This window comes from Dermacentor silvarum, chromosome 8 (assembly GCF_013339745.2).
Source record: "Dermacentor silvarum isolate Dsil-2018 chromosome 8, BIME_Dsil_1.4, whole genome shotgun sequence".
Classification (NCBI taxonomy): domain Eukaryota; kingdom Metazoa; phylum Arthropoda; class Arachnida; order Ixodida; family Ixodidae; genus Dermacentor; species Dermacentor silvarum.
This window is the reverse complement of record NC_051161.1, coordinates 27,865,081-27,883,023: the sequence shown is the minus strand read 5'-3', so window position 1 is coordinate 27,883,023 and position 17,943 is coordinate 27,865,081. Positions and strand designations below refer to the sequence as shown.

Sequence of the window (17,943 nt, the reverse complement as noted above, 5' to 3'; positions counted from 1 at the left end):
CATGCCGGACAGTCGGCTTTCTTCAAGAATGAACAGCCTGTTATGGGGAAGGCGCCTGCAAGGCAAGTGATATCCCGTCGAAGACCCGCGGGCGTAAAACCACGTACAAGAGGGCCCGGTACGCTTTCATGAGGGTAGTTTACCACATGGAGTCCTAAATAGGTGGGGCCGCCCTCGATTTGGAGAGTTGTACTCATACTCAAGCCTTTAGAGGTTGCGCAAGTTCTAAGCGCTTGGCTGGGAGCGATCTTGCGCCTATTTTAGATCCAGGAGGCAGCTCTACTTTACGACCAGAACCGCGGTGAATAAAATACATTTACACTGTGTGTGTGGTTGGAAACCAGATATCATACCACAAATATTTATAAGGTGCTCTGTCCATAATAGAAGACCCGCAAGCAGCCGAGCATCAGGCCTAGGGACAACTGTGCTCATTAAAACCGGTGGGTTTACAGTGGCACCGAGATTTGAACCTAGTTCCCCCGCATTCGAGGCGGATGCTTCACCACAAGGCTACCGGTGGCCACGGGCTTGCGTGCATGCCTGCAACACTCCGCAAGCGTCTCATTTGCATTCCGCAATGACAAAGAAGGGTCTTGTATGCCTTTTATATAAGCTTCACCGCAATACAGTTCTATATTGCGGTGAAGCATACACAGCGTACTGTGGTGAAGGGAAGTGACAATGGTAAACAATGTATGTAAAGAAATTGTAAATAACGTGTCGTGGTTTAGTACTATTCAAAGGGACAACGGGGACACCACAGCTGCAACCAGGGTGGAACTTGGTTTGGCGGTGCCCTGATTCCAGCTTTGAAACACTGTAGCCCCTTAGGTGCCCTGGAGATCTTGCGTCGCCCACTTTATTTTAATCTCAGGTGCTCTTGAGCCCTCCGTTTTCCAGTATTATTTTTATTTTGGCACGCTAAATTCCCTCACCGCAATTCATATTTGTATTGGGGGGTAGGCGCCTCCGATGCCGGAGCGTGCAGAGGAATTGTCCCCATACCATATCGGCTACCCCCGGCACGCGGAGGCCTCGCCGATCCCCCAACCCATGGACCTGCCCAGGCTCCAACTTTGGGGTCCCCGTTGTTCCTCTGGTGTCCTGGAAGCGCCCCCATCGTGTACTAAGTAAATGGCACGTTTGTTTAGACTCAGTCATGTGGCCTGATCCATTGTACCACAAAGGAGCCGCCGCGCTCCATCTGGGTCGGCAAGCCGGGAGGAGAGTTTGTCCCCGCGTTGTAAGTGGGTGGGTATTTCTCGGCGTCTGCACCGTCTGACATACCGACCAGGCCAAAGTTCAAGCGCGCGCTCTCGCGAGCTTCCATCGTGTCTCGTAGCAGTGGTGCGTGCGTCGTCGTCGTCGCCCGCGGCGCTCCTCCTCCGCCATCCCCCATCGATCGAATCGGGAGAGGAGGAGCGTCCTCCTCTCTGCCAATAGGGCAATTTCTTTTTTGTTCTGACTTCCAACACAGAACGGCGGCGCGTCTGCCGACGGCTTCTTTTTTTTTTTTTTTTCCTCCTCCGCGCGCGAACGAGATGCCGCTTCGAGGAGCGCCGGCGGAGAGAGGCCGCCTCGCGCCTCGGCGACGGAAGACGTACGACGCGAACGCCGCCATCGCAGCCGTTATTGCGTCCGTTTCGCAACTCGACGGCCACACGGACCGCCTTCCTGCCTTTCCTTCTTTTCGTCCGTCACTCCTTTCATCCTTTATTTCTTTTGCCCTTCCTTCATGCCTCTCAGGTTTGTTTTTTTGTTCGGTGTTTCTTCATTTCATTCTTACTCGTTCCATCTTCATCTTCTTTTCTCTTTCTTTCTTTCTTTTGTCATTACATTCTTCCTGATATTCCATCTTTCTTTATCGATATTTTTTTATTTTCGTTCTTATCGTCTTTATCTTCTTTTCTTCTGTCGTCAGTCTGTCTCTCCTTTCCTTCTTTATTCCTTTCTCCATCATTTCCTTGCCTTGCACTCTCCCACGCCTCTTCTTCTCGATCGTCTTCCTTTGCTTCAATTCTCGGTCGCCCCCCTCTATTTGCCGTTATTTTGTCGCTCCTGTCTTCTTCACCCTCATTCCTTTTCGGTCTCTCTTCTTACTTTCTCGCGCAGCCTCATCCTCACACTGTTACTCTTCCTTAGTTCTACTTGTTCTCCATCTTCTCGTTCTCCTGCCCCATTTCGTTCGCTCCCGGGAGCTCCTCTGCTTCTATACATCGACAGCCGCTCTCGTACTGCCTTTTTTTATTTCGTCGTTTTGTTATTACAGTGTCACCAGGGAGCCGCCCCGGGATCGAGAATGCCGCGGTCTGGAGACCCAGCCCCGTCTATATAGCGCTGCCGAGAGTGAGCGCGCGCGCGCGAGCGTGCAGATTACAATGGATGACAGATAGGTCGTTCGCCGAGCGCTACGCCGCCGAGCGCACCGATCCCGCGGCCTGTTTGTCGGTCGTCGCCGATATTAGACGCCCAGCTCCGAGCTGCCGCGACGTGTAATGGCTGCGCTGGGAGCTTCACTTTTGCTCACGCGTGGCCCATCGAATTGTCGTCTGACTAAAAGGCCTCGTTTATCCTTTCTTTTCCCTAGGCGGGAAAAAGAAAGGAGGATGGTGGCTTTCAAAGAGTCCATGGGGAGTAGGAGGGGTGTAAAGGAACCCGTGCTGCCGGCACACATGTGCTCGCTGTTGGCGTAATAAATGTGTAGAGAGGACACGGTGCGCTGTGCGAAGGAACAGCGCAAACACGATGACCGCGCGGCGGGCCGGTTTTAGGTGCAATGGCCTGGAAGAGGCGGCTGCGTCACCTCACCGCGAAATTCGGGTGTCTGATCGGTTCATCACTAGAGAAACGGTAACTATCGTCGCCCCGCGTTTGCGTTTGAATATTTGCGCCATTACGCTACTCTTACCTAAGCGCGTTACGTTTGGTTAGACATTGGATCGACCTTGCGTCATGAACATTTTATTTGCGCAAAATAACACTTGATTTGCGTCCTTTTCTGCGAGCATTTAGGTCATTAGCACTGAGTTTGCATAGCATTCACCTTATACCTTTTGCGCTAACATCACCGAAAGCTTCGCTTAATATTGATTCCTACATAAGCGTGGGATCCGGCGATTTTTTCTCTTTCTCCTTTCTAGAACACAATGGTCTGATTACCGAGACTTGATTGAATTTAGCACAGATGCCGTCGAAATCATGTCCCTGCTCGCAGAAACTAACTTGCGCATTGAGTTTGAGTCCGAGTGAGCTGCATTGAGCTCGAGTCCAGGTGACACTTGTTGGCCCTAATGTCTGAGTCTAAGTCAGTATCGTGAGTCGATCTGTGAGGCTTTTGTTTTTCTTTCATTTGCGTACGCACACAGGACAGCCAGCAACGAGTGAAACGCATCAATGCGAGCCCGCAACCTTTGGCACATTCGGACGCTTCTATAGGGGCCTGTAGAGCGTTGACGCTGTACAAAAGCTTTCACTCAACCAGCGAAACGAACAGCGGTGTGTCTACACGTTTAATATCAAGAAAGCCTGTTATGCATACAAGTTAAGAACATGCAGCGTCCCTTGAAAAGAACAGTGCAGACAAGAAAAACAGTGAATCAATGACGCCTAAAAGACAAAGTAAAGAATTACAGGGCGATAAATCCCGGCCTTTCGCGGATGCAGGAGTATCGGGGGAGGGTGTTCGGATTCCGCTAAGGATAGTCCCTCCAGCGTGCACATCACTGCGTGGACAACGCGCATTTATCTATACGGGGCATAAAGAAAAACGAAGACACGCGAGTCTTGCCTTGGGACGAGAGCATGAAATATGCAACGCTCGGGGGGGAAGGATGTACGCCGGCCCTCATCAAGAATGCGCATTTGCCGGTGTTGTAGCCGCTTCGCCGGCGCTGCCTGCTTGACTGCGATGCTGGAGGGAAAGACGAGGCGCAACGGCTGGGCTTGGCTTGGCGAGCTGAGCACGCTCTTGTATACCGCACTTGCTCGCGTGATTTGCGCCGTCCGAGTGAGAATTGTAGCACGTGACCTATACACGAAGCATGGGTCGGATGTCGGGCGGGAACAGTACACGTAAGAATGAAATAAATACAAAAAAGGCGAAAAATAACGGTTGTAATTAAGGTACATGTAAGGAAAGAACATTTCGTGTAATTGAATAGTCAGAAGTTATACATGCACAGTAATTAAAAAAAACAAAAAAAATCAAAGGGAAAAGAAACTTCATTACGATAATTGAAGGGAAAGAAATTCAGTAGAGAAATCGTGTAGCGATGGAAGAAAAGAACAGCCCGGTAAACGTTTGCTATATCGTATGAGATTGAATATAGCGTCATAAACAATTCGTGAGTGAAACACATAGCCGAGGCCCCAGAAAAAAGAAAAATCGTATTCTGAAGCAAATACAGACGCTGAAGTCTTCCTTTCTGTTGCTTTTTTTTCCCGTAAGGTGGACAAAAAAAAAGGTTTGTACGGTTGCAACTTTGGGAAACAAGAAGATACAGTAGAAAGAGAGAGCACCAAAATATACCATACTACAGAAATCGACACCCCAGCGTTCACCATACGAGGTACACACATTGCCGAAAGAAATATAAATTGTCTATAGATAACATATATTGCTCTCATTTCCGGCGCGAACGCCAGCTGGTTGGTCATGGTGACCAGTCATGGTGACCAACCATCAGCTGGTCAGCAGATGCGCGTCATCTTTCCCACCGGATCTGCAGTCCAGGCTTCCTACACTTTCCATGGAAACTCCATACAGCGTATTTTCCCCCCTCAACCCTGCAGTGATGTACTCATCCGCAAACTGTCCTTAGAGAGTACATGACTTCGTTTATAAGCAGCGCACGGCGTACGTTGCCCCTAAGCAGAACGAGTGTACCTCATCGTGGTGTACAGTGAGTTCTCGAAAATATAAATCGGGAGAAAAGCACCTACTCTAGCAATAGTCGTCCAGGGCACACCCTTTGTTGTACTGCGTTAGAGACGCTGGACATGCACCTGGTCACTGTCAGAGCAAACGATACCAGGACCGTGGCCACAACGGACGTATGCGCTAAAGGCAGCCAGAGTTCTAGTTCGCTTCCTGCGTTCGACGGGCCAGAGAGATAGGTTATGATAGTGACGTGCGGAACCTCAGAATACCGCGTGCCGTTTTCCATTGCGTAACTCACTTTTCTCCCTTCCCATTACTTTAAATTCATTTTCCCCGTGCAGGGCAACAAACCAAGACCACATAAAACAAGTTATGTTTATGTTAAACAAGCTGCTGAGCAAACCGGCTGTTTTTCTCGTTAACCTCCTTCCCGTTTTTTCGTTTTCTTTCCTTTATCTCTCTCTTTCTCGCCATTTGTTCTTACAAGTGCCGTTGTTGGGCATCATTTCATGCATATTTCCCTAACCCCTATATGCTACGCCTGTCTGTCCCTAAATTATACATCTCCTTCATCGCAACCCCCACTAAACTTGTTGCAGGTCAACGCCGAGACAAATCGATGGAATTGCCGGAATTCCGCCATGTAACAGACATTCATTTGCCTCTGGAATGCTTTCCCGCTTACAAGCTCGAGGTTGCCTCCGTTAGCGAAAATGACTGCACAGCGTTAGCTTCATTTGTTTGCTCGTAGCTCCCGTTCGAGCATTGCCTCAGAAGACCTTGTACGCGAGGCACTGAAGGTAATTGCCCAAAGGGCTGCCCCGCAGTTGCATGCAGTTGCATGCAGGAAGCTTCGTTGCTACCGGAGTTACACGAGCGCTCTCGCTCCTTATCCAGCAGCCACAAGCGGTGCAGCGAAGTTCACCCTGCAGGAAAGTGTGTAGACACGTGGCGTGACCGGACAGAATGTGGTAATTGCACGTCGTCGCCAAGACAGCTTCCGGGAACGCGGGCGCCTTTTATGGTGATATTAACGGCACTCTCGTGCCGTCTGGGCACGCGTCGACACGAAAGCGTCATTTGGCTCCTTTGTAGCGATTCTCGTCCTTTTCTCTAATAACGTTTGTTCTTGTTTTCTTTTTCTTTTTTTTTCTTTTACTTTTTCATTGTCGCTGGTAATGCCTTGCGACTGTAGGGACGCACGTACTCCGTCTCGTACCACAGAGCCATTTTCAACGAAACGTTGTGGTGCGCGAAACGTTTTCTGCGAAACACGCTTCAAGCCGTTCAGCGCCACATGTCGATATATCGATTTATTTTCTTTTTAACCTACGCGGCTCGTGTTAGGACGGTGTGAGTAATTGTTTACGATGAATGCTGCTTCTGCTAAGAGCATGGCTTTCCTTGCGCGTGCGCTGTACACACAAGAAAGGCTGGTGCCGACTGTACCAGCTGTTTCGCTTGCCTTGTTCCTATGTTGCCTACACCTGCATTAATGCTTAAGGTGGACAGAGTCTTCCGTAGCCGGAACTTGCTTGACCTACAAACAGAGACGTTATCTTGAGCTTTGACCATTCTCTTGTGTTCCACTATTTTTACATATCAGCAACGTGCGTCTGAAGTTTAAAGAGCCGGTACGCTTTCCTTGTTTGCTGTGCTTCGCACAGAACATGCGCAGTCGTTAGGTCACTGTTAGAAACGGCTTTTTTTTTTTCAGATGCCTCACGCTTTCTGTTATAAACGAGTGATCCTCTGAAGGAATAATAATTTCTGACAGATCTTAGAATAATTATAGATAATGTTTATGCACGCTGGTTTGTGATCCTTAAAACTGTATGATTATGCTAGTATATTTTGGTTGTTTGCTGCAGTTGTGCATAATTTATGTTCAACTAGTTCCCCACTCCCTGTAATTCCATTGTACCTGAGGGTATAACAAATAAATAAGTTAATTATTTATTATTTAATTAATTAATCTTGAAATCTTCCTTCCTAAAGAATCTCTCGGGGATTATGCATTGATTAAGAGCATGCGACGAGAGCCTCTCGAACGTCCTCTCATTCTCATCTTTCACGCAACTTAGTATACCTTTCCCGTCACGAAAATTCTCTGACGGGCCACCCTTAATTTTTTTTTTGCCTTGGATCTCTATATGAAGCAGGAAGTTCTCTTCTCTGGCCGACTTCGGCCACATTTCTTAATTTTCGCTGCTGATTCGCTTCATTAAAGAAAGCGCAGAACAGTCAGTGTCACCTGTATGCATGTGTCGCTGTCGCCTGCTAGCAAACTAACGCCGGCGTTTTATTCGCACCTAATGACGTGACAAGGCGCCGTACTGTGTTCTTGTCCTTTGTGGACAGCTTCTGTGACGCGTTCTATCTCTTTTTGCTGCCGTCCTTGTTGCGTTGCCATCATAACTGACTCGCCCTATAGTTTACGTCACTGTACAATAATTTACACCCCTAAATAGTGAATAAGGATATAAATCTGTCTATAGTTCACACCCGTACATCCAAAAGGAGTGTAAGGGAGTAAGTTATAGACAGATCTACAGCCTTCTTTACTTTTCAAGGGTGTAAGTTATTTCGCGATGTACTATGCCTATACCAAAAGACTTGACGCTCATTCCGAAGCCTCTCACGTGCCTCGTGTTGGGTGCAGCACGCTTCCTGATTGGCAAGCCGGAGCCTGGCTCGGTGTGCAGCTTCACCATCTACGGCGACCAGAAGCGCGAGGGCGACTTCTTCTCCCCCACCTACCCGGGCGTGTACCCCAAGAACCTGCAGTGCCGCTACCGATTCCTGGGCAGCCGCGGACAACGCGTGCGCCTCGAGTTCCTGGACTTCGACCTCTTCTACGGTGGCTCTCAGTGAGTTCTCCAATTCGCGATGGTGCCTGGTATGCCGGAGAGGGTGAAAGAAAAAAGTTTAGCATGAGGGCAAGTTTCAACGCAGTATGCAGATTGGTGTAAACGGGATATGATTAACAGGGAGGGTAATTATATCACGTTTATGACCGCGTGCTGGAGGAAAGGGGAGGAAAGATTAGGACAAAGCAAACGAAGAAGCGAAAAAAAGAAAGGAACCGACAGAGCACAGGACGACCAGGTCAACGATCGCAGTCTACCGTGCGGTCTTGATGCTCTAAAGACCGGCGAATCCCAGGCATATGTGGGGAATCGGTGATAAGCGAAGCTCGCTTTGATATTTACTGAAATGCCTTCACTTCAGTTCTTCTTTTTCAATTCTATGTAGCTCAGCGGTTTTTGCTCAATGCGCGCTTTGGCTTCATTTTAAAGAAGATGATGACGCTGATGACGATGCGCCAATAAAACTGCACGACACCCAATGAGGAGGATGGGCCAATGAATCGGGTGGTTGTACGCTCAGGTATTTACTTTAAAAACAAGAACATAAAAAGGTGCAACTAAATAAAAGAGTGATGTCTAGTCTAAAGACCAGATGAATGAACGGTTAAATTTAAACGAAATAATAGATTCATCGCAAAATTTAGAATGATAGGAATTTAGAATAAGTATAATAAGAATAGCAAGGGAAAGTAGGAATTTGCACCGTATAAGTTTTGTTGCTTGAATGATATCGCTCACTGCGCCAAACACGTCTCTGTGACTAAAATCCAGTACCGAGGCATCGAAAGAGATTAATATTCCAGCCCTTAAATAAAAACCCATTTTACCGAGCGGCGCTTCAAGAACTATTTATAATCAATAATATCTACCGGTAACTGAACAAAAAATATTGATCGATAGTTTCTATTTTCTGGCAGAATTTGCATTTTGTCCACTTAACATCTTTGTTAACACTTCGCTCCTCCTGTTTCCGATTTCTTCATTTTTTACGTCTTGTTCGACTTGTCTGTTCGGGCACATAACCAGTGGCACATATATTCATTTTTGGGGATTGGTCAACAATGTTCGCATGCACAGTGCCACGTGTACAGCAGCACATTAACTAACTAACCCAACCAGACAGCTGTCAAAATATTTAGCTTTCAGTAAGTTGTCCAATGACAAACTAGTGACTTTCTTCTCTTTGCCACACTTTGCGCTCCATGGCATACTCATATCCGCGGTGAAAAATGCTTCGTAAGGCAGTCCCAGCTTGTATAGACTGCACCAAGCTCCAGCGGTAAGACGGTCGTGCAGGCTACATGTTTCCCTTACAATGCCGTTTAAGAGGCATGAGTGTTCGTACAACGCTTTGTAGGACAGCCAGAGGGCCTCGATGATCTCCACTAGAATGCTTTTCGGCAGTATTTTATGAACGGAAACGGCGCTGAAACGCTATAGACTTCGGAGAGAGAGAGAGATAGAACTTCGCTTTCAATAAAATTCTTCTCTCTCGCTCTCAGCTTCCCCTACCCTTCCGCAATATATGTGCCTGCACGGTGCAGATAAGGCCACGAAACGTCCTGTCAGTGATATACTGGCAGAAGGTTGTAGCAACGCTACTAGAACCAAACTTTGGTTCCAGTAACGTTGAGTTGTAGGTACGGTTCCGTGTCTGTAGCTCCTTCAGCGATCCGCAGTAGCGTAAAGCTCGCGCTTCAGACTTACGCAGTTACGTGCTCGTACGCTGCGCGACGCAGTTGTCCTTTCGACTACGTGAAGATATACGACGGCAACTCGAGCGAGGACACGCTGATCGGCACCTACTGCGGACAGCAGCGCAACCTGGTCGTCTACTCGTCGGCCTCAAACCTCTACGTCAAGTTCACTACGTTGCGACGCATGGCCGACAGCCAGAACCGGGGATTCGCCGGGTGGTTCGAGTTCGGCGAGAAGTTCGTCAACCTCGGTGAGCTCGACACCCACGCACTCATCTCTTTTTTTTTTCTTTTTTTGCCCAACTATACGGCTGCTCTAAACAAGTAACGTGAGGGAGGCTTTCCTCGGCTCGTAACCTAAATTTCGAAACTATGCATTTATTGAAGCATTGTTGGAAGCATTCTTGCGTCTATTGGCGCTAAAGTTCTACGAACGTACATCGGTCTCGGAGAGAGACAGAGGACGCTCTTTAATGAGTGCTAGATATGTTTGCCTGGCCATGCGCCTAGTCTGCCACTCCAGGTAGCAAGGGTGGTAGATCTCAAGGCAGCTGTGTCGTTCAAGCCGTACTTGTGCTGGACGCTCATATAAGGGTGACAAGTGCTTACCGCTGTATATTTTGCTAAACATTGATTGTATGCTGCAGTAGGAGTAACAAAACACAAATCTTGTCGTAAAGCTTAGCCGAGGTTCCTCCTGATTGAAAAACAATACGCTAATACATAAATGCCTAAATCTCACAAAACACTAAATGCGCAATTACGACAGAATTATCCATTGCGCATATCCTTAATTTTTCGAGGCTACGTGAGAGAAATGTATTAAAACATTATCGTGATGCTAATGGCCAGAACTTAAGTGCAATTAAACTGTAAGCAGCTGTGTCGTCCTCACTTGTGCTAGTGCAGCAGCACAAAAAAAAAAGAAAGAAAAACAACGTTTATTGCTTGCAGTTATATAATTGAATGAAATCGATGGAACTTTGCAACAGAAATGGCTTGTACGAAAGCTGGCTCTAAATTAGCGTTGAGCTCCTCGAGGGTCGCGACAGCTCATGGAACGATCGAGGCAATAGTGAAATGAACAAGCTGTTGCGTTTTTGTTATTAGGTTGCCCACTAAATGAAACTACTGGAGCGTCTGGTTTTCCTGGCGATGGGTTGATCACGGTCCCGACACGAGCACTACTCGTAAATTGTATAGCGTTAAATAAATGACAGGACTCAAGCAGACACGACACAAATTCAACGTACGTCGTCTTTGCTCAAACCTCTGCCTTTTTTCACCTTTATTATTCTTCAGTACTAATGAACCCGACCAGACACTATTGGTAAATAAGGCAGAAAGCTGGGCTAATTAGTTTGAATATTTTGGAATATTTGAAGCGCTGGAAAAGACGGAAGCACATAACATGAAGAATCATCAGGTGAATCAAGTGTCTCAGAAAGGCTGGCCAGATGAGGCACTTCGTTCTTCGTCATGTAACTTCCATACCAGAATATGTCAAAGTTTACGTTGAACTGAGCTAGTTGATACGAATTCATTTCCCCAGCACAGCGCTAACAAACAACGAAGCAGAGAAGACACACGAAAAACGACAATACAGCGCTGAGTAAATTACAGATCGCCGATTCAGGAAACAATCACTATGAACGCGCAAGTGTGTGCTTAAGGCATGCGCCATCTCAAATTCTAGCGTCTCATCCAACACACCCATCACCGGCGTTCCAGAAGTGCTGTTTCACTATCTAGTAGTGAATTAAGGAACCTCCGTTTACAGATCTATCACTACTCTGCTTTATAAATTATACGCTTCCATAAACCCGCAGACACAGAGACAGACATAAAGATTATTAAAGCGTATATATATATATATATATATATATATATATATATATATATATATGTTCAGGCTGTGTTATGGAAGTGAATATAAGTCCTGCACCCGTACTCTATCGATCATGTTGTGTGCTTCCATTTCTCCAGCGCTGTAACTATATATGTCAAGCCACTCTTGGCAAATAATGTGTCATTGAATGCTGCTGCGAAAATTTCCAAGCACCCACTCGGTCGTTTCATATGCGCTTGCTCTTATAAGACCGTAGGCACTCGATGGGTAATGTTTTGAAGCGGCCTAATCCTGAAGGCAGTCTTCAGATGTGGGCGTTGTGGCTCTGATGTTCCGGGTTCAGCCCTGCGTCGTGGCGACGTATTCGACGCGGATAAACAATGCTTCTGCAAGGGATGTCCTACAGGGCGACATACGGCAGAGCGGATTTTAATGCGAAAGTGCGCCTAAGGTGTCGCGTTTAATCCTCAAATGCCTCGGCGAAAACTACCTAACGTCAACGTGACACTTCATTTTTTTTTTTGAAGATTTTTTTAGTGCTTTTGCGATCTGTTACACGTCACACGAGTAAATCGGGTGGTGAAATGCCTGTATCACACCTTCGAGGCTCAAAACATACCTATACACTCACTCACTCACTCACTCACTCACTCACTCACTCACTCACTCACTCACTCACTCACTCACTCACTCACTCACTCACTCACTCACTCACTCACTCACTCACTCACTCACTCACTCACTCACTCACTCACTCACTCACTCACTCACTCACTTGCTTGTATGCTTGCATGCTTGCATACTTGCATACTTGCATGCTTGCATGCTTGCATGCTTGCATGCTTGCATGCTTGCATGCTTGCATGCTTGCATGCTTGAATGCTTGCATGCTTGCATGCTTGCATGCTTGCATGCTTCCATGCTTGCATGCTTGCTTGTTCAATCGCTCGCCGCGCGGTTCTTCTCTGATGAATCCGCGCTCGATAAACACTATCTCGCATGCTCCGCACGAACAGCAGTCGCCGGATTCCACGTTCAATGAAAGCGAAGAACCGGAAACCAATAATCTACAAGCGAGACCACAACAAACAAGTAAGCCCGCCGGAGGGCAAACACGGAATCAATCACTAAATGGAAGAGACGGCTGTTTAATGTTTGAGGTGGACTTACCGGCTGTCTCTTGGCAGCCGCATTTCCTTGAAGGCAGAACGTCTTTCGGGGGCGGGGGGGGGGATAAAGGGGGGGGGGGGGAAGCCGCAGTCGCGCGAGAAACACACGTCGTCCTTAATTTTCTTCTTACCTTGCAACGTAGTTGTCACAAGCAAGGTTCTTTCATTACATTACATCGCAATATTTCGGCGCAACAAAAGCAAAAAAGGCAGAAGTCGCAGTTTCGCCCGAAAGACGAAGCATCGATTGCGACAGCAAATTAATAGACAGCTATACAAAGTCAGGATAGTAGTTTTATCGGCCGTATAAACTTGCTAACATTCGCTTACTAACTAAATTAAGAAGCATGCTGATCAGCACGCACAGGCAAACACTCGATGAGCGCGGACACTCGCTGTCAAAACGCTGGTGTGAGGAAGCGCGGCGGCAGCGAGCAAAGTGACCTTCGTGCAGTCCATCGCTTTAACCCAAACTGAGCGGCGAGAACGCAGCACGCACAAAGGTATGATCCGTCGATGCGCCTAGACTCTGCCCTCAACGCAGATCGCTTTCAAGATATTGCACGCGCGGACGCGGAACTACGCAGTTGCTGTGGGAGTAGAATGCCGCCCCCCTCCCCACTCCCCACAACCTAGCGCGCGACGGAAGATGGCGCGCTTCCTTCCCGCTTTCCTCACTTTCGCGCGCAAGATTGAGCCGCGATCGTTGGCTTCCCTCGTACGCTTTCACTCGCACGTACGCGTACAGCGTACGGCGCGCTGAGACGGTGTTATCGCCCTTGGACGTTTTACGAAACATCACGGTGACGGCGACGCAGACCGCAAAAATTCGCCTGGAGTGTCTATATAATTGCTATTGCAATAAAAAATATGGTATTTTCGCTGGGATTGATTCTTAATGAGAGATAACATTTGCTCTAATGATCCAATGAGCATGCAGCAGGGTAACATTCTCCAACCCGGCATCAAATTACGTGCTGACTCATAGCCCCTTTATCAGACATAGATGGCGCAACATTTCGTAACATTCAAATATCATACGCCTTGGAAACTTCTTTCTTTTCGTTAAATACCTTTTCGGACATTTATTTATTTCATTAGTTCACCTACGCACTCTTTTTCCGACTCACTCATCCAATTAATCAGTAAGATCATAACAATAATCCTCTCCTTTGCTAACCAAATCAATAATACGTGTTTAAGGAATAGTACAGGTCTAGGCAAAGCTATGAGAGGGTGGCTTAGACAGAAAGTTGGGCCAATAGCGAGGTTTGTGGGACATATGTCCAGAGCATTTTGTGGATGCGAAACGCTAAATAGACACGAAATGCGCTGGATATCTAGCTACTTTCACAACACAAACGTAATACAATTTATCTGGACAACGACTATAGCCCAAGAGCGAAGCAGTCAGTCATCCAGGCCATGTACCAGATTGATTCACGACGTAAAAAGCATCGAGGCACAAACTGAAGTGCGTCAAAGTCTCCCAGAGAAGTCACAGAGTATACCGTAAAAAGCAAATTAATAAACTAGACATAGTGAAAGGAAAAACAATCACGCGGTTTTTCTCAAAATACCAGAGAAAAGAACAGAAAAAAAATACATATACTTTCGCTGACGAATTCATTTTTCGCCGTGCGAGATTGAGCCAATCATAAAGAAACGAAAAAAGAACAAAATATGGACACCATAGTTCGTTCAACCTGGATAGAACTTTGGCAATTTTGGCAATAAGGAAATGGCTGATTGGAAATTTCCGCCTCCGTGAGCAAGCTCTTTACAAGGATTACGGAAATTGGGATTTAGGAATGAATGTCGTTCAGCGAAAACAGACTGCGTTTTCATTTACGGAACCACGAAAGTGAAATCGACCCGATTCCCCCACTTCTGTACTAGGGAAGTTACTTTCGTATAAAACACTCGTGTAGTGTTCTATTCAAAGATCTTCGCTTGCGCTATAAACGACCATAACCGATCCACGATTCGCCAGCATATGGTTCACGAACGACTGGACAAGCTCTTTATGGACGCGTTTCTATAGACCAAACCCCGCCTTGATACAATTAAAGGGGCACGAAATAGAATCAACAAGTCAGTTTAGAACGATAAAGTATTCTTTCAAAACTAACTTGTTCGTTCATTTAGCAGTGACAGGTTAATTAAAAGAAGAAAAAAAAACGAAACGTAAATCTCTTTTTTTTTTTTTTTTTGCGTCGGAACTCCAGTGCCGGTGTCAATGCGACGTCACAGATTTCAAAGTTTTTCTTTTTTTCGTATTTGAACCATGGTGGACCTGTTAAACTTTTTGAAGCTCGCTAACATCAGTCTTTGGCTCTCTTAGAATACAATATACTCCATCTTTACCGATAAATGGAATTAACTAGGCACCGGCAGACGCGGTCAAAATAGATGACGTCACGTCATGACGTCAGACGGCGTCGCCACACGACCTTCGTTTTTCGCGTTCTTTTTTTTTTTTTTTCTGGCATACCAAGACACTTCTCACGATAAGAGTCGCTCTTATTTATTAATTTTTTATAATATAAGAGGGTAATTTATTAATACAGATAAAATTATTTTCCTCTACAGTGTACCTTGTGCGGTCGTGAATCGCGGCCTGCTTTACTAACGTTACTAGGGCTCCCATGCCCTCAGAGATTCCCTAGAATCTGCTTTATATTCATTAACGATGCTATCCATCGTCAGCACTTAGCTGTCGCCATCAAAGAATCACCTTTGTGCTTGGAGGCTCTCTGCGGACTCTGAGTGCGCAAGGCACCAAAGTACATAACGCAATAAAAAAACATTCTCAGGAAAACGACGACTACTCGCTACAAATAGAAATTTATGACCGGCACAAATACAGCAGCATTACTTTTTTTTTTTTTTGCTGAGAACCACTGCAGCCATTTCATGAGAAGGGAACATTTGCGCAGTTTTTTCTTCTTTTTTTTCTCTCAAGTAGTCGCGCGTTCGCTTGCGTAATCAAAACGAGCCACACCGAAGCCCATTTCCTCCGCGGCCATGCATGCACGCCGGGCGCGGTCTTTGGCTTTTACGCGCAATGTAATTTCCTCTGTGGTCGCAACCACATGGGCACTATAAAGAGCTCTCTAAACCACGCAGTTCTTTTTTTTTTTTCTTCTTATTTAGTAATATTGGGTCGGTTCTCGGTGCAAAAGAAATAACCAATAGAAACGCAATTCTGTCTCCTAGGAACAGTAAAGCGTTGAGACACACCTTTATGAAATGCCGTCGTGGCTTCGAGGGAACCGCTCTTTATTAAGGCGAAAGCCTTATATGCCCCATGAAGTGAAAAATCCGCCGTCCGCTGTCATCATCCGATGGTACCAAAGCCCACGTGACCAAGTGATGATGTCACGCTCCCGGCGCTGGACCTGCTGCGGCTAGCACTGCGAAATCCCATGGTGAACAGCCACGTTGTCGGACGGACGTCGAGGCCCACACCAAAAAATCCGTTCAGGCCCACTCCCAAAATTGTATTAAGGTTGATAAAAGTGTATTAAGGTATATTGAAGTGGAATAAGATGAATTAAGCTGGATTAAGGTGGATTAAAGTAAATTACCGTGGATTAAAGTTAGTACAAATTAGCGCAAGGTGGATTAAGGTAGGTTTAATGTAAGGTGACGGCTTACAGAAGTCATTATACTTTCGCATTCAAATCACGTAAGGATACTTGAGTGACTGTCAACTTTTTATATCTGTGGTACCCACGCATATTTTCTTATTTTGATGATAAGTCATCATAACTGATTTCTGCCCTTTTCTATCGCCTAGCTGTGCAGAAGTGGCAGGATAGAACGTATCCCTTCTGGCCGACCTCTAGCTTTCCAGTTAAGGGTGTCAGATAAATCGTATACCGAACGCATCAAGATTGATAACCTGAGATACTAGGCTACGTGGCACAAGCCTCAATATATCTTTTCCTTTTCTTGTTATCTCTTTCTGTTATCTTTTCTGCATTTGTTTTCCGCATTTCTTGTATTCTAGCTCCGCTTGCGTTCCTATTGGGAGCTTTAGGACAATCGGCTCTTCGGGTAAGCCATGTTTCCGTGTTTTAATCAACTAAAGGAAACGAAGCCTTGGTTACTGGAGCATTTTGTTTAGGCTATCACCAGGCATTTATAGTGCAAGGCTGACCTTGTAACTATTCTTATTTTTCTCTGTATTCTTTCTTTCTTTCTTTCTTGCGCAGTTTTGGTCCGATTTGCCAGATAAGGCGCGGAAATGTTTTGTGTACCGCCAAGCACAACGCGGAACTCGAGGCTACGCCAAAAAGACAAGTCCAGCCACCGCAATATCTTTCCGTGCTGCCTTGTTAGACTACAAGACGGTGTACTAAATTTCTCCGCTCATAATGTGGAATGTTGGGCCAATTGTTGACTAATCATCATACCGTGTGGGTGGATGTCGTGTGGGGGCAGCGAGTGTCGTGTATTCTTGTGTCGCCTCTCCGCTTTGTCGTGGTCAGTGCGCTGCTTCAACCACACGGTATGATGATGCTCCGCTCGTGTTTTACAATTGTGCGTGCAAACGAGAAAATACGTTCGCGTGAAATTAAACATCGGGTCTGCAGGTCGCGTTGGCAAAACGTACTGCAGGTGGTCGATATGCATCCGGCTGTGTCATTGAAAGCACACAAGCGCGCCTTATAAGCCTTGCGGGGCCATGTCGATATGATTATCCAATGTACGCACACCGGTCGGTCGGGGGGCCCTTTGCATACGAAAAGCTGTGAAATGGGCCTACTTCACTGTAAAATAATTTGCACCCTTAAACGTGACAAAAGGTGGAAATCCGTTTTTAACTCACGCCCTTGCACCTGCATAGGGGTGTAAATCTGTCTATAACTATTAACTCACGTCCTTACATTGTGTCTGAGTATAAGGGTGTGAGTTATAAACAGAATTACACCTTTTTATCACTTTTTAGGGCGTAAATTATTTTACTACAATGCCTCCTATAAGCTGACGTCATATCTTGCGCGCACAACGCCACAACGCACGGCTTCAGTATGAATAATGAGAGCAGACTGAAAAAAAAATTAAGCCAGTTTCACGCTTGTGAAATCTGATGAAACAGCGCAGGTCTGCAAGCGTGGGTGTATAGCGTAGTGGGTATGACGCTCGCCTTCGGACCCTGAGTACCCGGGTTCAAACCCCGCCTCTCTTTCTTCCTTTCTCTCTATCTGTGTACCTCTCTCGTTCTCTTTCTCTCTCCCTTTCTTTCTCTCTCTTTCTATTTACAGCGGCCAGCCGCGGTACTGGCCGCTGTAGGCATTGTGAGTGTATTCGCGGGTTTTCTTCGAGCTCGGAAAAACACTTTTATGTAGCACGTTTTGAGTAGCAGAAAGCTGCATCGGGAGTTTCTCATGTTGCTGTGCAATTTTCTCAGTGACATTACTCCTCTAATTGTAATAATTAAGAAGTTGGTTAATTAATTAAAACTAGT

General features: G+C 46.4%; 1 protein-coding gene across 1 annotated transcript in view; it reads left to right on the top strand.

The window, feature by feature from the left end:
- LOC119460904 (cubilin-like) overlaps positions 1-17,943 on the top strand; it is a 129,842-nt gene that overhangs the window by 74,988 nt on the left and 36,911 nt on the right. The window contains 2 exon segments of the mRNA XM_037722028.2: positions 7,545-7,752; positions 9,492-9,700. Of these exon segments, the coding sequence (XP_037577956.2) occupies positions 7,545-7,752; positions 9,492-9,700 (417 nt within the window).